Source organism: Schistocerca cancellata, chromosome 2, assembly GCF_023864275.1.
Source record: "Schistocerca cancellata isolate TAMUIC-IGC-003103 chromosome 2, iqSchCanc2.1, whole genome shotgun sequence".
NCBI classification, from domain to species: Eukaryota; Metazoa; Arthropoda; class Insecta; order Orthoptera; family Acrididae; genus Schistocerca; species Schistocerca cancellata.
This window is the reverse complement of record NC_064627.1, coordinates 946,225,732-946,246,384: the sequence shown is the minus strand read 5'-3', so window position 1 is coordinate 946,246,384 and position 20,653 is coordinate 946,225,732. Positions and strand designations below refer to the sequence as shown.

Genomic DNA, 20,653 nt, shown 5'->3' with positions numbered 1-20,653 from the left:
AGATTTTCTAGTTTCCCTACCAAGTTCCACGCCCCGACTCGTAGAACGTTATCCTTTCGTTGACTGTTCAATCTTTTTCTCATGGTAACCTCCCCCTTGGCAATCACCTCCCGGAGATCCGAATGGGGGACTATTCCGGACTCTTTTGCCAATAGAGTGATCATCATGACACTTTTTCAGTTACAGGCCACATGTCCTGCGGATATACGTTACGTGTCTTTAATGCAGTGGTTTTCATTGCCTTCTGCTTCCTCATGCTGTTGATCATTGCTGATTCTTCCTCCTTTAGGGGCAGTTTCCCACCCCTAGAACAAGAGATGTCCTGAACCTCTGTCCGCTTCTCCGCCCTCTTGACATGGCCGTTGGCAGAGTGAGGGTGACTTTTAATGCGGAAAGTCTTCGGCCTAGCAATACTGATTATTAATCAAAATTGAAGCAGTCGCGGGAGTCCAACCCGGAACCGAGAACGCTACCCCTATATCACGATATAATGCGCCAGTCGGACAGAATTTGAGACGACATCTCTCAGGAGGGCTTCCAACGACACTGACTTGCTTAATTTTTGAAGCTCTTTTTCTTGAATAAATCATCCACTACTTCTGAATTGTAATCACTTGTTTGTCTGTACATGTTCATCACATCTACTGATTTCCGTCTGATTCGGGTTATTCCTTAGAGGTGCGTCGCTTTTCTTATGTCTTAGAATGTATTTTCACAGTACTTGCAATGATATGGATGGGAGTTAAAAATCTTTATTCACAGTCTGTTCAAAGATACGCTGTGAAGGTGGTTCTGCTCCACTGTTCTTTCGGTCACTATAAATGTCGTTGAAGGAAATACTTGCCTGGTCTTACACGAAGAATTTTGGTTTATGAAATACTCTTTATCGCTTCCTTGGATCTGTCGAAGAAATGGCCGGCTGTTGTGGCCGAGAGGTTCTAGGCGCTACAGTCTGGAACCGCGCGACCGCTACGGTCGCAGGTGCGAATCCTGTCTCGGGCATGGATGTGTGTGATGTCCTTAGGTTAGTTAGGTTTCAGTAGTTCTAAGTTATAGGGGACTGATGACCTCAGAAGTTAAGTCCCATAGCACTCAGAGCCATTTGAACCATTTTTGTCGAAGAAATGGGACATTGAAGGGTGGATAACATTAATAGTCACTTTGCTGACGGCGACGTACTGATGAGAACACTCGGAAATAACAGCTCATATGAACACGGTGTGCACTAGCTATTGCTGAAGGCGACATAGTGATGAGATTGTTCGGAAATAATAGCTCATATCAAGAAGGTGTGCGCTAGCCAACAGCTTCTGATAACTGAAAGAGAAGAAGGAATGTCAAACAAAATCTCTGAATCGGTTCATCAGGTATCCTCGGATAGCGAATTTTCTAGCGCTGCTCGCGAAAGATGGGAACGGTTCGACTTCCGATTAGATACTTAGTTGTAACTTGACGCGAGTGATCTAATTTCTGTTTAACAGTTATTTTATGATATTATTTCAGTTCTCGCGTCATACGATGAGAAGTAGATAATTAACTTTTTTAAATCCACCGAAATTCGTTTACCGTGCGACAAAGGACGTCACTCGTGTCAAACACACCAGCATCTCAGTGCTTTGTAGTGAGATACTGCAGACCTGAGTTCTTGATGACAGAGTACTCAGATAACATCCCTGAATAGTCTCTGAAGGCCTGCTGGTGTAGGTTACGTCCACTGTAAACTTGTACGAGAGTAAACTTTATACACATCCAAACACTGTCTTCTAACGAACGAGCACTGTCATTCTGGTATCTTGTTACCGCGATGTATTTCAGTCTCAACACCACGGCAATATCTTATATATGCGGTGCACACTCCCACTTACGGGATGAGGTTGTCCCCACTGCGAATGCTTCTAGGTGACTAGAGACGTGAATGAAAATGTCATGGATTACATAACTGCTTCTTTATGATACTTCAATACAAGTTCTGCGTACATGATTGTGATCAGGTGTTTGCTTCGCTGCGATCCAGGAATGGAATAGTCAGAATGATACACTATACAAAAATATACAAGTGGCCGTCACTTTTGAATGTTCATAGAAACCGAATCTCCGCTGTGATCAAGTCGCTATACACGCATTGGGAAGGAGTGAGTTTCAAACCCCCTTCCTTTAGTCCGATTTAGACTCGAGTAGTTTTAAAAAATCACCTCAGTATCCTTGAACAGAGCCACGGTCATTTCTTCTCTCGTCTATTCCTCAACTGGCCATTGCTTTACCTCTAATTGTAATATGTTGAGCTACATCCTCCTTTCCCTCGCCCTCTTACAAATGCATTGATCTGCCCCAGCAACCTGTTCTTCGGAAGACTGTGGAGGCTACATTCTTATACTTCGTGCAGGATGCTTCAGATGTGTGGCCAATACACATCTACACATTGCTTGAAGTCTACATGCATTCTTCAGTGAACAAAACACCGTATAGTGCTTCCTTGCAATGCCAAAATAAACAAACCTGGGTGGAATGCATTTTTTCAACAAATGGCTCGTTCATTTGGTAACTCATCAATATTATACATGGTATTTCGTAATTCACGTTACACACTTCTAGAGGTTGCAGATAGGACTTAGTAGATCAGATTTTACCTGGGGACCCATGTCCGGAAACGTCATCCAACCGCGTTACAGAATGCCAGAGTTGCAGGCCAGTAAATATGGGCTCTAAAATGCATACCTGAGGAGCTATGAGCACTTGTTCAATAAAGGAGACGTGTTTCACAGCAGCGAAGATGAACAAGTTCTCACAGCTCCTCAGGCTTGCATTTTAGTCCCCATGTTTATTGGACATGTTTTCCTTCTTTTGGTCTATACTACGATCGCTGAAAGCTGCCTACCCTACAACCTTAGCAACAACAGTACCAGTACATGTATTACACTGTCAGAGGTATCAGAACAGCTTTCGACTCATTCGTCTCCGGCAAAACGTCATTTTTTCGGATGAATCCAGGTTCTGTTTACAGCATCATGATGGTCGTATCCGTGTTTGGCGACATCGCGGTGAACGCACATTGGAAGCGTGTATTCGTCATCGCCATACTGGCGTATCACCCGGCATGATGGTATGCGGTGCCATTGGTTATACGTCTCGGTCACTTCTTGTTCGCATTAACGGCAATTTGAACAGTGGACGTTACATTTCAGATGTGTTACGACCCGTGGCTCTACCCTTCATTCGATCCCTGCGAAACCCTACATTTGAGCAGGATAATGCTCGACCGCATGTTGCAGGTCCTGTACGGGCCTTTCTGGATACAGAAAATGTTCGACTGCTGCCCTGGCCAGCACATTCTCCAGATCTCTCACCAATTGTAAACGTCTGGTCAATGGTGACCGAGCTACTGGCTCGTCACAATACGCCAGTCACTACTCTTGATAAACTGTGGTGTCGTGTTGATGCTGCATGGGCAGCTGTGCCTGGACGCGCAATCCAAGCTCTGTTTGAGTCAATGCCCAGGCGTATCAAGGCCGTTATTACGGCCAGAGGTGGTTGTTCTGGGTACTAATTTCTCAGGATCTATGCAGCCAAACTGCGTGAAAATGTAATCACATGTCAGTTCTAGTATAATATATTTGTCCAATGAATACCCGTTTATCATCTGCATTTCCTCTTGGTGTAGCAATTTTAATGGCCAGTAGTGTACTATGACCAGCAAGTCCAAGTAGCTGCAGCTAGATATCACAGCTTTCGCTTGCAGAAAAAGCCGGAACAGACGCACCTCCTTTGCTGCACAATATTAAGGGGCATGACTATGAAGTGTAAATTTAAGTGCAGTTGTGGTAACTTTTACAGTGATTTAATGGCACGTGATGCAGTAACATTCGATGTCCCAGATCGTAGAATATGGGAACAGATCCTAAAATACTCTGATCCATCACTTCCCCAAGTACTGAAAATTTTAGAGCAATATGATTCGGGAGCCACAGTGGCCGAGAAGTTTGAGCAGGCCCCGATTTGTTGGGTCGAGTCGCCCCTTGTTTGCGACCGCACCAAGCAGCCAAACAACGATGAAATTAATAACAGACCTTTAGATGAAATGTTGGCCTATTTCTGTTGTTACGTTAACGTAACAACAGAAATAGGCCAACATTTCATCTGAAGGTTTGTTATTAATTTAAATATACAGGTCCTAGTCATACAGACAACTGCACCTCACTCCAGAACCAACTGTAACATACAAATAGAAATAACATAACAGATCACCTGAAATTTATTCTTGTAGTAGTTTATTATTATTTTCTCTAGTGCTCTCATGTTATCAACATTCTAATGAAAAAACTTGCCCTTATATCGACTTTAACACATGTGAAGAACAACAAATTACATCTCTCTACAAAGTAGGCTTATGCCATATCTCTCTGTCAAGATCTTTGTTATAAGTAACAGTTGTAAAGCGCTTGCTGGATGCTGGTAAAGTGTCACTGTTAAAGTGTGAACTAATATAGTTCGTGTGAAAGTGTTCTGGACATCAAAATGGAGGCAGACAGATACGAAAAAAGCCGCCTATACTGTCGCAGTAAGTAAAAACTAAATTTACATCGATATCGAAAGATAAGGTATAGTCATGGCGATACATTGAAGTGTGACCCATCTTTCTGCCATAGAACCAGCACCCAGCATTATGCTACTACCAGTAATGATGTAACTTCCCGGATTCTGCCGAAATCATCTGAAGATGAACCTGAAAGGGTTCGAAAACCGGTTAATGTAATAAAGCATTATTAATGAAAAAGTGACTGGTTGCAGTTGTGTATAATTTATTTACATAGTTTAGAAGAGTTACTCACTGGCAAACAGCGGGCAGAGCAGCAGTGGCAACGGCCGGCACTTACAAGTCAGCACATTCAGGAGAAGTCATCGCCCTCCCCACGTAAACGGAAGCTATCGATTCAGCCGTCAGGGCATCGCCCGACCGGCTCACGTGTTTCTCAATTGTCACATGTGATCAAAGGCCCTCACCTACATTCCAAGAGCCAATGACCGACATTAAGAAGATTCTTCGAGAAGCTTTTCAACGTGACAGAAGAGGCAATGACCACGAAGTCGTTCACGTCCAGTGAACTGAAGTAAATAAATACGTGAGACGCAGTGGGCCCAACAGTAGTTTTCAGTTCAGTTTCGGTTCGAGTTCAGTTCCAGTACAGTTCAGTCGGTGCTGAAGACCGTCACGCAGGAAGAGGCTACATCATACACAAAAGCACCGAGTCTGCCGCTGTAATGGAATTGCAAGCAGCAGCCTCACCACCAGAAGACAGAAGCTAGAAGGTATTTGAAGACTGATACCCGTGTGACTCGTGAGGACGGGAAGGAGACGGCCTCACATCAGCAGTCACCTGTGAGCTGGTGACGAAGATTCTGACAGCCGAGGACTGGCAAGATGGAGTCCGTTGTTCGAGTCCGGGACACTGGCTTTCCCCCGCCGCGCCGCTCCGCTGCCCGATGCACAACACTGACACGCGCGGCCGCATAGAGAAGAGAAACACTGGGACGCCACATCCAGGGTATCACTATCCGATTCACGACTTCGTTCTCAATAATTAAAGGGGCCACCTCACGATGCGCGTCTCCAGTCAACTGGGCGAAACAGTGACACGAGATACACACCACCAGGCGTAATCAGACGCAGCCGCTCACGCAGCAGAAGGCTTCGCAAACGACACAGCTGCCGCTCTCCCATCCAGAACAATTCACTAAGGAAACCATTGTACAAATGATGACTAACTGGAAACCTCAGCTGCCGACAGGTGTTGTTGATATACCTCGATGCGGACAGCTGAAAATGTGTGCCCCGACCAGGACTCGAACCCGGGATGTCCTGCTTACATGGCAGACGCTCTGTCCATCTGAGCCACCGAGGACACAGATGAATAGCGCGACTGCAGGGACTTATCCCTTGCACACTTCCCGTGAGACTCACATTCCCAACCGTCCACAATTCTACATACGTATTGTACCTTATAGACATTTGACCACCCACTCATTACTCGCGCACGCTTTGGCGATTCCCGTAAGAGTTTGGGCAACCTGTGCGCATTAGCACAGACGCAGGTCAAGGGCTGGGTAGCCTTTAACTATAAATACGAAGACAGTAACTTGTTCTCGAAAGAACAATTACTGTTGATGAACGTGCAGCTTTTCCCTGGAATAAATGATGACTAACTGAAAACCTCAGCTGCCGAGAGGTGTTGATATACCTCGATGTGGACATCTGAAAATGTGTGCCCCGACTGGGACTCGAACCCGGGATCTCCTGCAACAACAGTAATTGTTCTTTCGAGAATAAGTTACTGTCTTCGTATATATAGTTAAAGGCTACCCAGCCATTGACCTTCGTCTGTGCGAATAGGCACAGGTTGCCCAAACTCTTACGGGAATCGCCAAAGCGTGCGCTAGTAGTGAGTGGTTGGGCAAATGTCTATAAGGTACAATACATATGTAGAATTGTGGACAGTTGGGAATGTGAGTCTCACGGGAAGCGTGCAAGCTGCCATGTAAGCAGGAGATCCTGGGGTCGAGTCCCCCGGTCGGGGACACATTTTCAGCTGTCCGCATCGAGGTATATCAACAACACCTGTCGCCAGCTGAGGTTTTCAGTTAGTCATTTATTCCAGGGAAAAGCTGCACGGTCATAAACAGTAATTGTTCTTTCTAGAACAAGTTACTGTCTTCGCATACATTGTACAAATCTTTCAATAAAAGAAAAATGTAAAAATGCTGTTTCATTCTACCTCATACCCGAGACAAGGAAGAACGCGCCCTGCCCACATGTTGCTAAGAGAGAAAAAGTAATTTATTTAGTGTTTTTCATCCTGACATTATGCTTTAGAATCAAATGCCCTTGCAGTAATCCTGACAATTGACTAGAATCAAAATTGGTTACCCAGTTACATAATAGAGAAATACTTTTAGAAGGCGTACCTTGTGCTTGAGGGTGACCTCGTCGACGGTGTCGGGAAAGCAGACGAAGGCGTAGACGCCCTGCATCTTGGGCGGCATGTCGACGAACTCGAGGCAGTAGCGGCCGAGCACGTGCCGCTCGCCGACGGCGGGCACGGCGAGCGCGAGGCGGCCCGGCGCCGCGTCGTCGCGCTCCAGCCGGCGGCCGTCGCTGTGCGGCAGGCGGTCCGGCTGCAGCGGGTACTTGATGCACGACAGCCCGGCCGCCACCAGCGCCACGCCCCCCGACTGCGCCCCCTGCGGCAGGCTCAGGTTCTCCGCCAGCGGCAGCCCGCGCGTGCTCGGCAGGCACTCCTTGTTGGCCATCTGCAACACGGGCGCCACTCCTCAGATACCTGGTGCCGGCCTCTGAGATAGACTCACCTGCCGCGGCTTGCGGGTTTCGTTTTGTAAAAGGGTAGGTGGTGAGGAGCGAGAGGGTATACAGGGTGGTCCATTGATAGTGACCGGACCAAATATCTCACGAAATAAGCATCAAACGAAAAAACTACAAAGGGCGAAACTTGTGTAGCTTGAAGGGGGAAACCAGATGGCGCTATTCTTGGCCCGCTAGATGGCGCTGCCATAGGTCAAACGGATATCAACTGCGTTTCTTTTGAAATAGGAACCCCCATTTTTTATTATATATTCGTGTAGTACGTAAAGAAATATGAATGTTTTAGTTGGACCACTTTTTTCACTTTGTGATAGATGGAGCTGTAATAGTCACAAATGTATAAGTATGTGGTATCACGTAACATTCCATTGTAAGATGGAAAGAACTATGCCCCTTACATGAAGTCATTAAAGATCACCTAACTCACGTTGAGCGAACAGTAGGGCTGAACAAAATGACTGACAAGGCACAATGCATTTTGTAGAGGGTATAGTACGGACGTATTGGAATAATTAATGTCGGGTGATGGTTTTAAAGTAATTCACATGACATGAAAACTTTGTGGAAACGAGTCGATTTACTGGACGCTAGTTTACCCCAGGGAAGGATTTAGAGTTGACTGTAGCCGGCTGGGGATCGGCGAAGGGAGGCGACAAGAGGCAGCTTAGGGCGGCTCGAGCTCTGAGAAAGCGGTAACGCAGCGCCGCCTCCTGCCGCCTTAAGATGAGTGACAGCATGGGTGGTTGACCCCGACCCCATGCTGGTGTGCTGGGAAGCAGACGGAGAACTTGTACGCCTGTTGATAAATGTCCGTCGTCGCGTTTTCAGGAAAAGATGCGAGAAAGCCACGCAAAGCTATGGTGGAGCGGTCAACAGAGGTCAAAATATGTGCGTTCGTGACTATAGCAACTTCATGCTGAATTCACGGTCCGCAGAGTCTGAAGTAAATCAGGTGAAGAGCGACAGAATGAAATACGCTGGCCTCCAACGGGAACATAGGACCGAGGAATTTGAAGTACTCTCCTGGGAGTCAGAATTCCGGAAAAATTGGTGTTTGTGCAGACGCTAATCTCGATGGGTGGCCTGGGAGGAGCTAAATAACAGAAGTTGAGAGGAAGGGAAATTTTGCGGGAATTTGTTCACTTCCCAGAGCAGGCATTGGTCGGCGCTGGGAAGCGACGCATAATTAACGCGACTTGCGCTGCAATTGGCGTAAGTGATTTTGCTGGAGGGGAAACCGAGGCCAAGAGCGGACTGTGAGAAGTCTCTGTAGAGGTCTTCCATTCCCAGCTTGCCTAGAGTGCGGACGTGGCGTTCTTTACTCAGCTTGCCTGAGAAAGAGTGAGCATCTCTGCAGTTTAGGACTTAGCAAATGGAACGATTGAGCTTGGAGATAGAAAGTTTTGTTTCAGCTATGTACTGAGCAAGGTAGCTAGGAGTGAATAGTCGAGCGCAGCCTTGCAGCACCACAAGGTCGGCCGATATCCACACAACGACGCCGCACCGCCACACTGTATTCGGTGATATTGTGCCCGCTCCGGGCACTGATTAATTTGTTGGATCACGTCGGCAAAGATTCCACGAGGGTTTCATGGGCCGGGTATTGTAGAATTCTTCTCGCACTTCGCATTACGCCTGGGTCAGTCGATAGGAATTACTTTTGAGTTATCGCGATTTACTCCACGCAAACGCAATTTATTACCACTGCCTGACAGGAGAATCTTGTAATGTGATGATTGAAGGTCGGGAGTTAAAATAAATTTGTGCTAATCGACTGCATCTGTTTTCAATCAAGTAGTTGAAATCCCAAGTCATTTTCTTAATTAATTTTATGTTCAACATTTGCATCTGGTGTTCAATAGCTGAATATAACATCAATGTGCACCCCTTTTTAATTAAAAGTGATCAATTCTGAATAATTTAATGTCAACACTGCCACTGCAGTTCAATCAGGAGTCACAGGGCAATATTACTTTCTTGCGTTATCCGATATTGCGGCAGTTTTGCACTCTCTGTTGATCTCTTAATCAATTAGTTGGGGTGAACACGCCCCAAACCCAGCTAAGTGATGGGTGGGGTGTTACACCGTCAGTGAGGACGGTATTTGCTTCGTGATACATTACCCGTGTCAAAATGGACCGTTTACCAATTGCGGAAAAGGTCGATATCGTGTTGATGTATGGCTATTGTGATCAAAATGCCCAACGGGCGTGTGCTATATATGCTGCTCGGTATCCTGGACGACATCATCCAAGCGTCCGGTCCGTTTGCCGGATAGTTACGTTATTTAAGGGAACAGGAAGTGTTCAGCCACATGTGGTCCAACTACAACATTCATATTTCCTTACGTATTACACGAATATGTAATAAAAAACGGGGGTTCCTATTTAAAAAAACGCAGCTGATATCCGTCTGACTTATGGCAGCGCCATCTAGCGGCCCAACCGTAGCGCCATCTGGTCTCCCCCTTCAAGCTAGGCAAGTTTCGTTCTTTGTAGTATTTTCATTTGACGCTTATTTCGTGAGATATTTGGCCCGATCACGATCAGTATACTGGTACGCCTATGGATTCATTTGGTGCCTGGGGGGGGGGGGGGGGGGGGTTCAGACAGACAGTAGTGCGAAATACTATTGAACACGTTTTCTGAAAGCTCTCTTGAGCAGGTAGCTCGGCACCCCACACGCAATGGAAATATCATAAGGTCTATTGTAGCTACGAATAGGTCGAACCTTATAAACAGTGTCAGTATAGGAACGAGGAATAGCGATCATGATTTCATTGTAGCAACTATGGTTACGAAAGTTAATAAATCAATCAAGAAGCCGGGCGCGTTGGCCGAGCGGATGTAGGCGCTTCAGTCCGGAACCGCGCGACTGTACGGTCGCAGGTTCGAATCGTGCCTCCGGCATGGATGTGTGTGATGTCCTTAGGTTAGTTAGGTTTCAGTAGTTCTAAGTTCTAGAGGACTGATGACCTCAGATGTAAGTCCAATAGTGCTCAGAGCCATTTCAACCATTTTTTGAAATCAGTCAAGAAGGCGAGAAGAGTATTTGAGCTAGATAGAGCATGTAAGTAGTTTTTAGCATCTCACTTAGACGGTGAACTGACATCACTTAGTTCCGGTAACATGGACGTAGAGGCTGCGGGCTTTCTATCAACTACGCACCCTCTGACTCAGAGCTGAAATATTAAAAGTTTTCGCGGTTTCGATTTCTAGGGGCCGGGATACGTAGTTGCCGCATTACAGCCAAATACTGCTGTGGTGTCACCGCCATGGCTACGACCTAGCAAGGCGCCATTAACCATTTCTATCGAGAGTCTCACTTGTATCATCAACGCTGTATACAAATGATGGATTAAAAGTTAAGTATTTTAGCAGCTACGTACTTCTCTTTATAGCATTCATTACGTATCCTGTTCCAGACCTCACGCCCGTCTGCCTTAGATTATAGCGTGCATTTCGGCCTCCTCTATCTACAAAGTGTTGGCACATTTGCCAACACATCAACTGCCGAGTCTACAGTATGCGATAAGAATACACACATGAATCGAATGGTCGAAGGTTTCTGTCACTTGGCAATTGCGAATTATGAATGTAACATATAAATTTATAAATAAAAGATTGCAATTAAATAAAACCTGCTGGTACTGTCTTAACGACTTTAAATGATGAGTATGATAGTAGAAATACTTTTGAGAATGCGCTTACATTTCCGCAGCGGCTGGCGACTATTGCATCGCCCCTCTGCTGCACGAGTCCGCGCCATCCGCGCCTGAACGAGGGCGTCGCAGTGGAGCTCGGCGAGAACAGGAAGGGGCCTCTTGGAGTTATGACCACCGAGCGGAGAGGATGTGTTTGTCGTGGTACACAGTAGTGGTGCCGTGGCGGGATCTTCACCGCGCTTTCGGTCAGTATTAGCGGACAACAGACTGGAGTAAAGGAGAGACTGTGAGTTGTAACGAGATGTGGAATAGGAATTGTGGAGTTTGTGGCATTTCTGCATTTACATGTGGCATGAGAAACTGAATAAATACAAGGCAAGATGTCAGTCTGGGCGCGTGGTATTCATGTATGTTTACTTGTCATTTTCTTATAACTGGTTGTCCGCCCCGATAGCTGAGTGATCAGCGTGACGGATTGCCGTCCTACTCGCCCGGGTTTGCTTCCCGGCTGTGTCGGAGATTTTCTCCGCTAAGGTAATGGGTGTTGTGTTGTCTTCATCATCATTTCACCCCCATCCGGCGCGCAGGTCGCCCACTGTGGCGTCGAATGTAATAAGACCTGCACCAAGGCGGCAGGACCTGCCCCGCAAGGGGCCTCCCGGCCAATGACGCCAAACGCTCATTTCCATTTCTATAGCCGGCCGAAGTGGCCGTGCGGTTAAAGGCGCTGCAGTCTGGAACCGCAAGACCGCTACGGTCGCAGGTTCGAATCCTGCCTCGGGCATGGATGTTTGTGATGTTCTTAGGTTAGTTAGGTTTAACTAGTTCTAAGTTCTAGGGGACTAATGACCTCAGCAGTTGAGTCCCATAGTGCTCAGAGCCATTTGAACCATTTGAACCATTTCTATAACTGGTTTAATTTAGTATAACGAGTTGTGTTTATGTGTTTTATATTTTGAGCCCACAGAGCGTTGAATGTGAGCTAGGAAGCGCTTGTAATTGTGTTCGCTGACACCATACGCTAAATGCTTGACAAATATTCATTGGCAAGTTTCCTGTTTAAAATTGTGGGTGGCTTATGACCGATTCACAATTTTCCTGTCAGTAGATATATATCTGGTTATTTGTTCTTCGCTTATGGGTGACAGTCCGTTGCTTTCTTGACTATGCTAAGTACGATCTGAATTAGTCTGTTGTCATGAATCGTGCCCGTTACCTGAATTCTTGTGACTTCAGTATGGGAAAGAAGTAAGTGCGTTTGTTGGACGACAAGGTCCGGGAGTTATTGCTTTAAATAAATGTGAAGGAAGTGCTCTCTGTTCTAAATGTTTCAGTTGTACTGACAATTATTTAAGTTTCTGGGGAATCTGAATGAATATAAAGTTCCTGACGAAGATTTTTGGTAGCGAAACAGAGAAACGTAGCATACCCGTTTTGGAGTTATTGGAGCTTTATGTATATTCCATTTGAGTAAATGTCTAGATAAGTGAAACAGGTTATTTGCTAGTTGCTGAAGCGTGATTGAAGTTATGGTCATTTGTGTTCGGCTTACTCCAGTGTTTTAATTGTGCTGAAGAAGCAAGTTAATTTCTGAATGAAAATTCACTTATGATAGCAAGTAAAGTGTTCAGAAGTACTTGGAATGTGCTAACAGTCGGATTTTAATAAATTTTTCTAGTGATGTATCTCAAACCAGCGCCACCCACACCCACTAGGATTCTATTCCGGCTACAACAGGATTAATCGTATTTCGTTGTTTCCGTATTATAACTTGCATGTTATGACAGTACGCTGTTTCAGGGAAACGGTGCACTGAAGACTTTTCACAAACACGTCACTCTAGGTGCGGTTTGTTACAATTAAATGTCATTAAACGATACATCAAGTGTAAAAGTCCCTAGGCGCTTCTAAGAAGAACGATAATAATGTTCGAAACTGTGTCCGATTGCTGTGGTCATGAGAATAGAAACGTACAAGAGGGGAGCCGACGGAAGGAAAATGGTTCAAATGGCTCTGAGCACTATGGGACTTAACATTTGAGGTCATCAGTCCCATAGACCTAGAAACTACTTAAACCTAACTAACCTAAGGACATCACACACAGCCATGCCCGAGGCAGGATTCGAACCTGCAACCGTAGCACTCGCACGGTTTCAGACTGAAGCGCCTAGAGCCTAGAACCGCTCGGCCACATTGGCCGACCGACGGAGGGACTTTCGCGTCTTGCTACATGTTTATTTTTTCCTATTCACGTTTGTAACACACTCTGGGACTTTCTTATTCGTAACAGAATTATATTCTGCAGCGTTCAATGTTATCTAGATATAAGAGCGTGCTCTATTATGAATGAGTTTCTTCGATTTCCTGACTTCATCCGATTAAAAAACGAAAGATGCTGCTCCGACTGAAACAATCAGCAATGACAATAATAATCTTTCTTGTCACAAATATTTGACCACTTTTGCAGAATATTTCGCGCTTGAATTGCTGCGAACGAAACGAGCAGCAACCGTATTTATTGTCTTGTTTGTCACAAATATTTAGCTGCCATCGAATCCTCAACAGTGCTTTCGTAAATCTGCCGGGCAATAGAAAGATCGCACCACGCAGCAACCAACTGGCGCCATGTGACCTATTTCCGAACCCCAGTTGCACGCTGCGGTACTTCCTCGTTTTAGACACTCGCACACAATGTCTTCCGAAACTATGGCGGATAATAGTGCATTGTGGTACCACAGCGTGCATTGAACAACGTTTCACAGCCTCTCTAAGTATACTCTATCGCTTTGATAAGATCATTAGTGTTTAATGTAATCTGAGATGCGCTTGATCGCCAGCCGGTTGTACAGCCCTAGGCCATTCTTATTAGAGGCACAGTAGCGAGCAGCTGAGTTTTACAGGAAGTTTCATATTTGTGAATCTGGGAGAAATTACATGGAATACTTTGTTACGGAGATGAAAACTTGTTTGTAAAGACATTTTCTTGACTTCATGGATGGAGAAGATTTTTGGAGGGATATTTCAAAGTAACCATGCACGTGCTGGAATTAAATGTTTTAAATTGGTAAAAAGCAACAATCAGGGCGACTAGTAACTAGTCCTTCTCAACGCTAAGAATACAAGAAGTACATAGCCAGAGCATAGTAAACAAAAATTACAAGACATGACATAGCCTTTATCACCTTTTGCATTAAATTACATACCAGTATTTCGGAGTTGCTATACATGTTCTAGTGGACCCTAAGTCTACACCTGTTGTTCAGGATTTTGTCGCTGCTCATTAAAGACTACTTCGTAATGAAGAACTTGCTGAGAACACATCGGTTGACAGTATGGCGCCCTCTATACGAGCTACTTATACTTAACCTTCATAATAAAAGATTTAAGGTATCTAATAAAATTTATATTTTTTGAAATTTTGAAGGATATCATTTTACCTAAGCTTTTAAAGATGTACAAGATAATTAGCTCAAAGGAGTGAATTTTGCATTTTTATATCTTCTAATGTTGACTATTAAATGTGACAGTAAGTCAGTACAGCAACGACAATAATCTTTCTTGTATTTCATTTTATTTTATTCCTATGCAACTTGTAAATTATATTAGAGACCGTAATTGCTTTGTCGTCAATGTTATGTATTACGGTAGCTCATATAGAGGGAGCCACACAGCCAACCGATGTGTTCTCTGCAAATCTATCTTCATTACACGGTAGTCTTTCATGAGCTGCGACGAGAGTGTGAACAACAGCTGTAGACGTACTAGAGCACGTATAGCAACGCTGAAATACTGGTATGTAATTTAATGTACAAGCGATTTAGGCTATGTCATGAATTGTACGTTTTGTGTACTATGCTCTGACTACGTACTTCTTGTATTCTTAGCACTGATAATGACCAGTTACTAGCCGAAATCTGGATCTGCTATAATAAAGCTAGAACGGAAACGACGACTGATTACTGTTTCTTACAATTTTGATAATTATATGACAGTCGTGGAGTGCATCCCACTCCCTAATGTAAGGTAACTTAATGAAGTATTTGTTTGTCAGAACTTTTAATTGAAGAAAATCTTTGTTCCTTAGATACAATAATATTCATGATTAGTGTTAATTTTCTCTACTTGTTTTTGTTATGTCATAAATAATGCAGTTGGTTTAAATGTCTGTAATTTTTTATAAATGACTGAATTTCGTAACTTTTAGAGTCTTTTTTTTTTGCAGTAATCAGAGTTTAATTTTTTCAAGAACGCTTTTCTTCAAAGTAAAACCCTCTTTCATAATTACTAATAGAGTTATAACGACCTTGTTGTGTGTGCATTGCACCTTACGCCATACGCAACCACAAATTGTTTCTGACAAGCAAAGAAAAATTTGGTAGTGAGTAGATTATATTTTCTTAGCTGCTGCATTTACTGGTTTCATTTTGCTTTCGAGAACGTCATTACTCAGGACCATAAACAAGAGGAAAGTTAGTTTTCTTTCAGGGCAGATCTCAATTTGCATTCTTGAGAGCCAATAGGACGTAGTCAGAATTTTCTGATGTACTAAGTAACGAGATTAATTTACAACGAACAGTAAACGTTCCTGTGCGTTGAGTAGTATCTTTTTTTTGCTGATGTTTGTAGTCAGACATTTCACTTCACACTGCGTAACTTCCATAACGTACTTCAGTAGTGAATTAAGTGAGATGGTTTTCACTGAGTACGCAATTAGTTTCTGTTGGAATTTAATTAGAATCATTTTCATTATTTAACATTCAGCATTGCACCAACGTTAAAGTTTTGTTTAACGACACTGTTCATACTCGAGGGCTACACAACAGTGAGTATTGCTCAACGAGTTCGATATCTCAAGGACACGTCAAATGAGGGGAGAGTTCTTGAAAAAGAATATTCAGTATTCTATACATAGATAAATTACATAAAAAGTTTACACAGCATGTCCAATATAGCTGGCCGAGTCAGAGCGGGCACACTGCACAACTGAGCCGAATCTCTAGGGCCAGATAGATGAGGACTCCCCCATAATACGGAGTTTTCTCTGAATATCTTGAATAACGAGCTTCTTGCCGTGGGACCAGGGTATAGATGGAGCCGTCATCTGAGGTGTTGGGCCATGTACTCCGTGGACATTGTATCTACAAAGAATGTACAAAAATATGGACACCAAGCCTGCAGGTTGCGTTGTTGTATTTGGACACGAATGGCAACTGTGCCGTGGTCTCAATACGTTGTGTCAGCAGCTGTCAGGACAGTGCTCTGTGTACAAGTGGGTGCATTATGTGTGACGTAAGTGTTAGAACGTGGGCAAATTGTTGGTGTTCATATGGTGGGTGCTACCGTAACACAGATATCCGGAGTATTTAGTGTATCAAGGCTTGCCGTATCGGAGAGTTATACTACGTACAGGGAAAGCGAAAACATCATCCTCTGAGTCACAAAAGGGCGTGTTGAGTAATCGTGGCAGGCAGTCATTGAGACGGGAAATAAGAGACGACAGCTGCAAAAGTCACAACAGAGCTGCACGTCGCACTCACAAACCCTGTCAGCTCCAAGTCCACAAGAAGACAGCTAGATCAGCTGGGAATTACACGGCGTGCTGGAATTCCAAAACCACTCATCAGTGATGCAAATGCCCGTTACAGGAAAATGTGGTGCCGAAGTGCTGGAGTATGGATCAATAGAAGAAAGTCGGATGAATCTTGTTGGACACTGTTTCTAATATCTGGCCGATTTTACGTGTTGTTGTTGTGTCTTCAGTCCTGAGACTGGTTTGCTGCAGCTCTCCATGCTACTCTATCCTGTGCAAGCTTCTTCACCTCCCAGTACTTACTGCAACCTACATCCTTCTGAATCTGCTTAGTATATTCATCTCTTGGTCTCCCTCTACGATTTTTACCCTCCACGCTGCCCTCCAAAGCTAAATTTGTGATCCCTTGATGCCTCAGAACATGTCCTATCAACCGGTCCCTTCTTCTTGTCAAGTTGTGCCACAAACTCCTCCCCAATTCTATTCAATACCTCCTTGTAAGTTATGCTATCTATCCATCCAATCTTCAGCATTCTTCTGTAGCACCACATTTCAAAAGCTTCTATCCTCTTCTTGTTCAAACTATTTATCGCCCATGTTTCACTTCCATACATGGCTACACTCCATACAAATACTTTCAGAAACGACTTCCTGACACTTATAAATCTATACTCGATGTTAACAAACTTCTCTTCTTCAGAAACGCTTTCCTTGCCATTGCCAGGCTAAATTTTATTTCCTCTCTACTTCGACCATCACCAGTTATTTTGCTTCCCAAACAGCAAAACTCCTTTACTACTTTAAGTGTCTCATATCCTAATCTAATTCCCTCAGCATAGCCCGACTTAATTCGACTACATTCCATTATCCTCGTTTTGCTTTTCTTGGTGTTCATATAATATTCTCCTTTCAAGACACTGTCCATTCCGTTCAACTGCTCTTCCAAGTCCTTTGCTGTGTCTGACAGAATTACAATGTCATCGGCGAACCTCAAAGTTTTTATTTCTTCTCCATGGATTTTAATACCTACTCCGAATTTTTCTTTTGTTTCCTTTACTGCTTGCTCAATATACAGATTGAATAACATCGGGGAGAGGTTACAACCCTGTCTCACTCCGTTCCCAACCACTGCTTCCCTTTCATGCCTCTCGACTCTTCTAACTGCCATCTGGTTTCTGTACAAATTGTAAATAGCTTTTCGATCCCTGTATTTTACCCCTGCCACCTTCAGAATTTGAAAGAGAGTATTACAGTCAACATTGACAAAAGCCATCTGTAAGTATACAAATGCTAGAAATGTAGGTTTGGCTTTCCTTAATCTTTCTTCTAAGATAAGTCGTAAGGTCAGTATTGCCTCACGTGTTCCAACATTTCTACGCAACCCAATCTGATCTTCCCCGAGGTCGGCTTCTACCAGTTTTTCCATTCGTCTGTAAAGAATTCGCATTAGTATTTTGCAGCTGCAACTTATTAAACTGATAGTTCGGTAATTTTCACATCTGTCAACACCTGCTTTCTTTGGGATTGGAATTATTATATTCTTCTTGAAGTCTGAGGGAATTTCGCCTGTCTCATACATCTTGCTCACCAAATGGTAGAGTTTTGTCAGGACTGGCTCTCCCAAGGCTGTCAGTAGTTCTAATGGAATGTTGTCTACTCCCGTGGCCTTGTTTCGAATCAGGTCTTACAGTGCTTTGTCAAACTCTTCACGCAGTATCGTATCTCCCATTTCATCTTCATCTACATCCTCTTCCATTTCCATAATATTGTCCTCAAGTACATCGCCCTCGTATAGACCCTCTATATACTCCTTCCACCTTTCTGCTTTCCCTTCTTTGCTTAGAACTGGGTTTCCATCTGAGCTCTTGATATTCATACAAGTGGTTCTCTTTTCTCCAAAAGTCTCTTTAATTTTCCTGTAGGCAGTATCTATATTACCCCTAGTGAGATAAGCCTCTACATCCTTACATTTGTCCTCGAGCCATCCCTGCTTAGCCATTTTGCACTTCCTGTCGATCTCATTTTTGAGACGTTTGTATTCCTTTTTGCCTGCTTCATTTACTGCATTTTTATATTTTCTCCTTTCATCAATTACATTCAATATTTCTTCTGTTACCCAAGGATTTCTACTAGCCCTCGTCTTTTTACCTACTTGATCATCTGCTGCCTTCATTACTTCATCCCTCAGAGCTACCCATTCTTCTTCTACTATATTTCTTTCCCCTATTCCTGTCAATTGTTCCCTTATGCTCTCCCTGAAACTCTGTACAACCTCTGGTTTAGTCAGTTTATCCAGGTCCCATCTCCTTAAATTCCCACCTTTTTGCAGTTTCTTCAGTTTTAATCTTCAGTTCATAACCAATAGATTGTGGTCAGAGTCTACATCTGCCCCTGGAAATGTCTTACGATTTAAAACCTGGTTCCTAAATCTCTGTCTTACCATTATATAATCTATCTGATATCTTCTAGTATCTGCAGGATTCTTCATTGTATACAACCTTATTTCATGATTCTTGAACGAAGTGTTAGCTATGATTAAGTTATGCTCTGTGCAAAATTCTACCAAGCGGCTTCCTCTTTCATTTCTTACCCACAATCCATATTTACCTATGTTTCCTTCTCTCCCTTTTCCTACTCTCGAATACCAGTCACCCATGACTATTAAATTTTCGTCTCCCTTCACTACCTGAATAATTTCTTTTATCTCATCATACATTTCATCAATTTCTTCATCATCTGCAGAGCTTGTACTACTGTAGTAGGCGTGGGCTTCGTGTCTATCTTGGCCATAACAATGCGTTCACTATGGTGTTTGTATTGGCTTACCCGCACTCCTATTTTTTTACTCATTATTAAACCTACTCCTGCATCACCCCTATTTGATTTTGTATTTATAACCCTGTATTCACCTGACCAAAAGCCTTGTTCCTCCTGCCACCGAACTTCACTAATTCCCACTATATCTAACTTTAACCTATCCATTTCCATTTTGAAATTTTCTAACCTACCTGCCCGATTAAGGGATCTGACATTCCACGCTCCGATCCGTAGAACGCCAGTTTTCTTTCTCCTGATAACGACGTCCTCTTGAGTAGTCCCCACCCGGAGATCCGAATGGGGGACTATTTTACCTCCGGAATATTTTACCCAAGAGGACGCCATCATCATTTAACCATACAGTAAAGCTGCATGCCCTCGGGAAAAATTACGATTTTACGTATCAAGAATGAAACACGGTGAAGGTGCGGTGATGATGTGGGCAGCCGCATCGTGGTTTTCCGTGGACCCCATGGTTACTTTGCAAGGTCGCAATGTTGCCAAGGATTGCCTGACAGTTTTGGCTGATCAGCAAGACAATGGTGATTCTGTTCTACCAAAGACGACCGACCCCTGCTCACACAACTCGCATTCTGCAGGACTGGTTTTGTAACTAGAGGATGAATTGTCACATATTCCCCGGCCAGCACAAATCATCAGCTCTCAGTATTATTGAGAATTTGTTGTCTACTTCGGAGATAATGGATGTGATCGTTACCTGAAATTAGCACAAAAAAAAAAAAATGGCTCTGAGCACTATGGGACTCAACATCTGAGGTCATCAGTCCCCTAGAACTTAGAACTACTTAAACTTAACTAACCTAAGGACATCACACACATCCAGGCCCGAGGCAGGATTCGAACCTGCGACCGTAGCAGTCGCGCGATTCCGGACTGAAGCGCCTAGAACCGCTCGGTGAAATTCGCAAAAATGGTTGAAATGGCTCTGAGCACTATGGGACTTTACATCTTTGGTCATCAGTCCCGTAGAACGTAGAACTAATTAAACCTAACTAACCTAAGGACATCACACACATCCATACCCGAGGCAAGATTCGAACCTGCGACCGTAGCAGTCCCGCGGTTCCGGACTGCATCGCCTAGAACCACACGGCCACTGCGGCCGGCGTGTAGTTAGCACTATCGTGCTGGTGAATAGTAGAAGATTTACTTGAAAACTATACATGATCTGTATTTGTCCATTCCGAGACGAGGAAAGCCGGCTTGAATGCCAACTGTTTTCCTATATCGTACTAGGCATGATAGTGTG

At 44.0% G+C, this 20,653-nt stretch overlaps 1 protein-coding gene across 1 annotated transcript in view; it reads right to left on the bottom strand.

Annotated features, from left to right (window-relative positions):
* LOC126160040 (G-protein coupled receptor Mth-like) overlaps positions 1 to 20,653 on the bottom strand; it is a 653,909-nt gene that overhangs the window by 458,129 nt on the left and 175,127 nt on the right. The window contains exon 2 of the mRNA XM_049916850.1: positions 6,958 to 7,302. Within this exon, the coding sequence (XP_049772807.1) occupies positions 6,958 to 7,302 (345 nt within the window). The remainder of the gene's footprint in view (positions 1 to 6,957; positions 7,303 to 20,653) is intronic.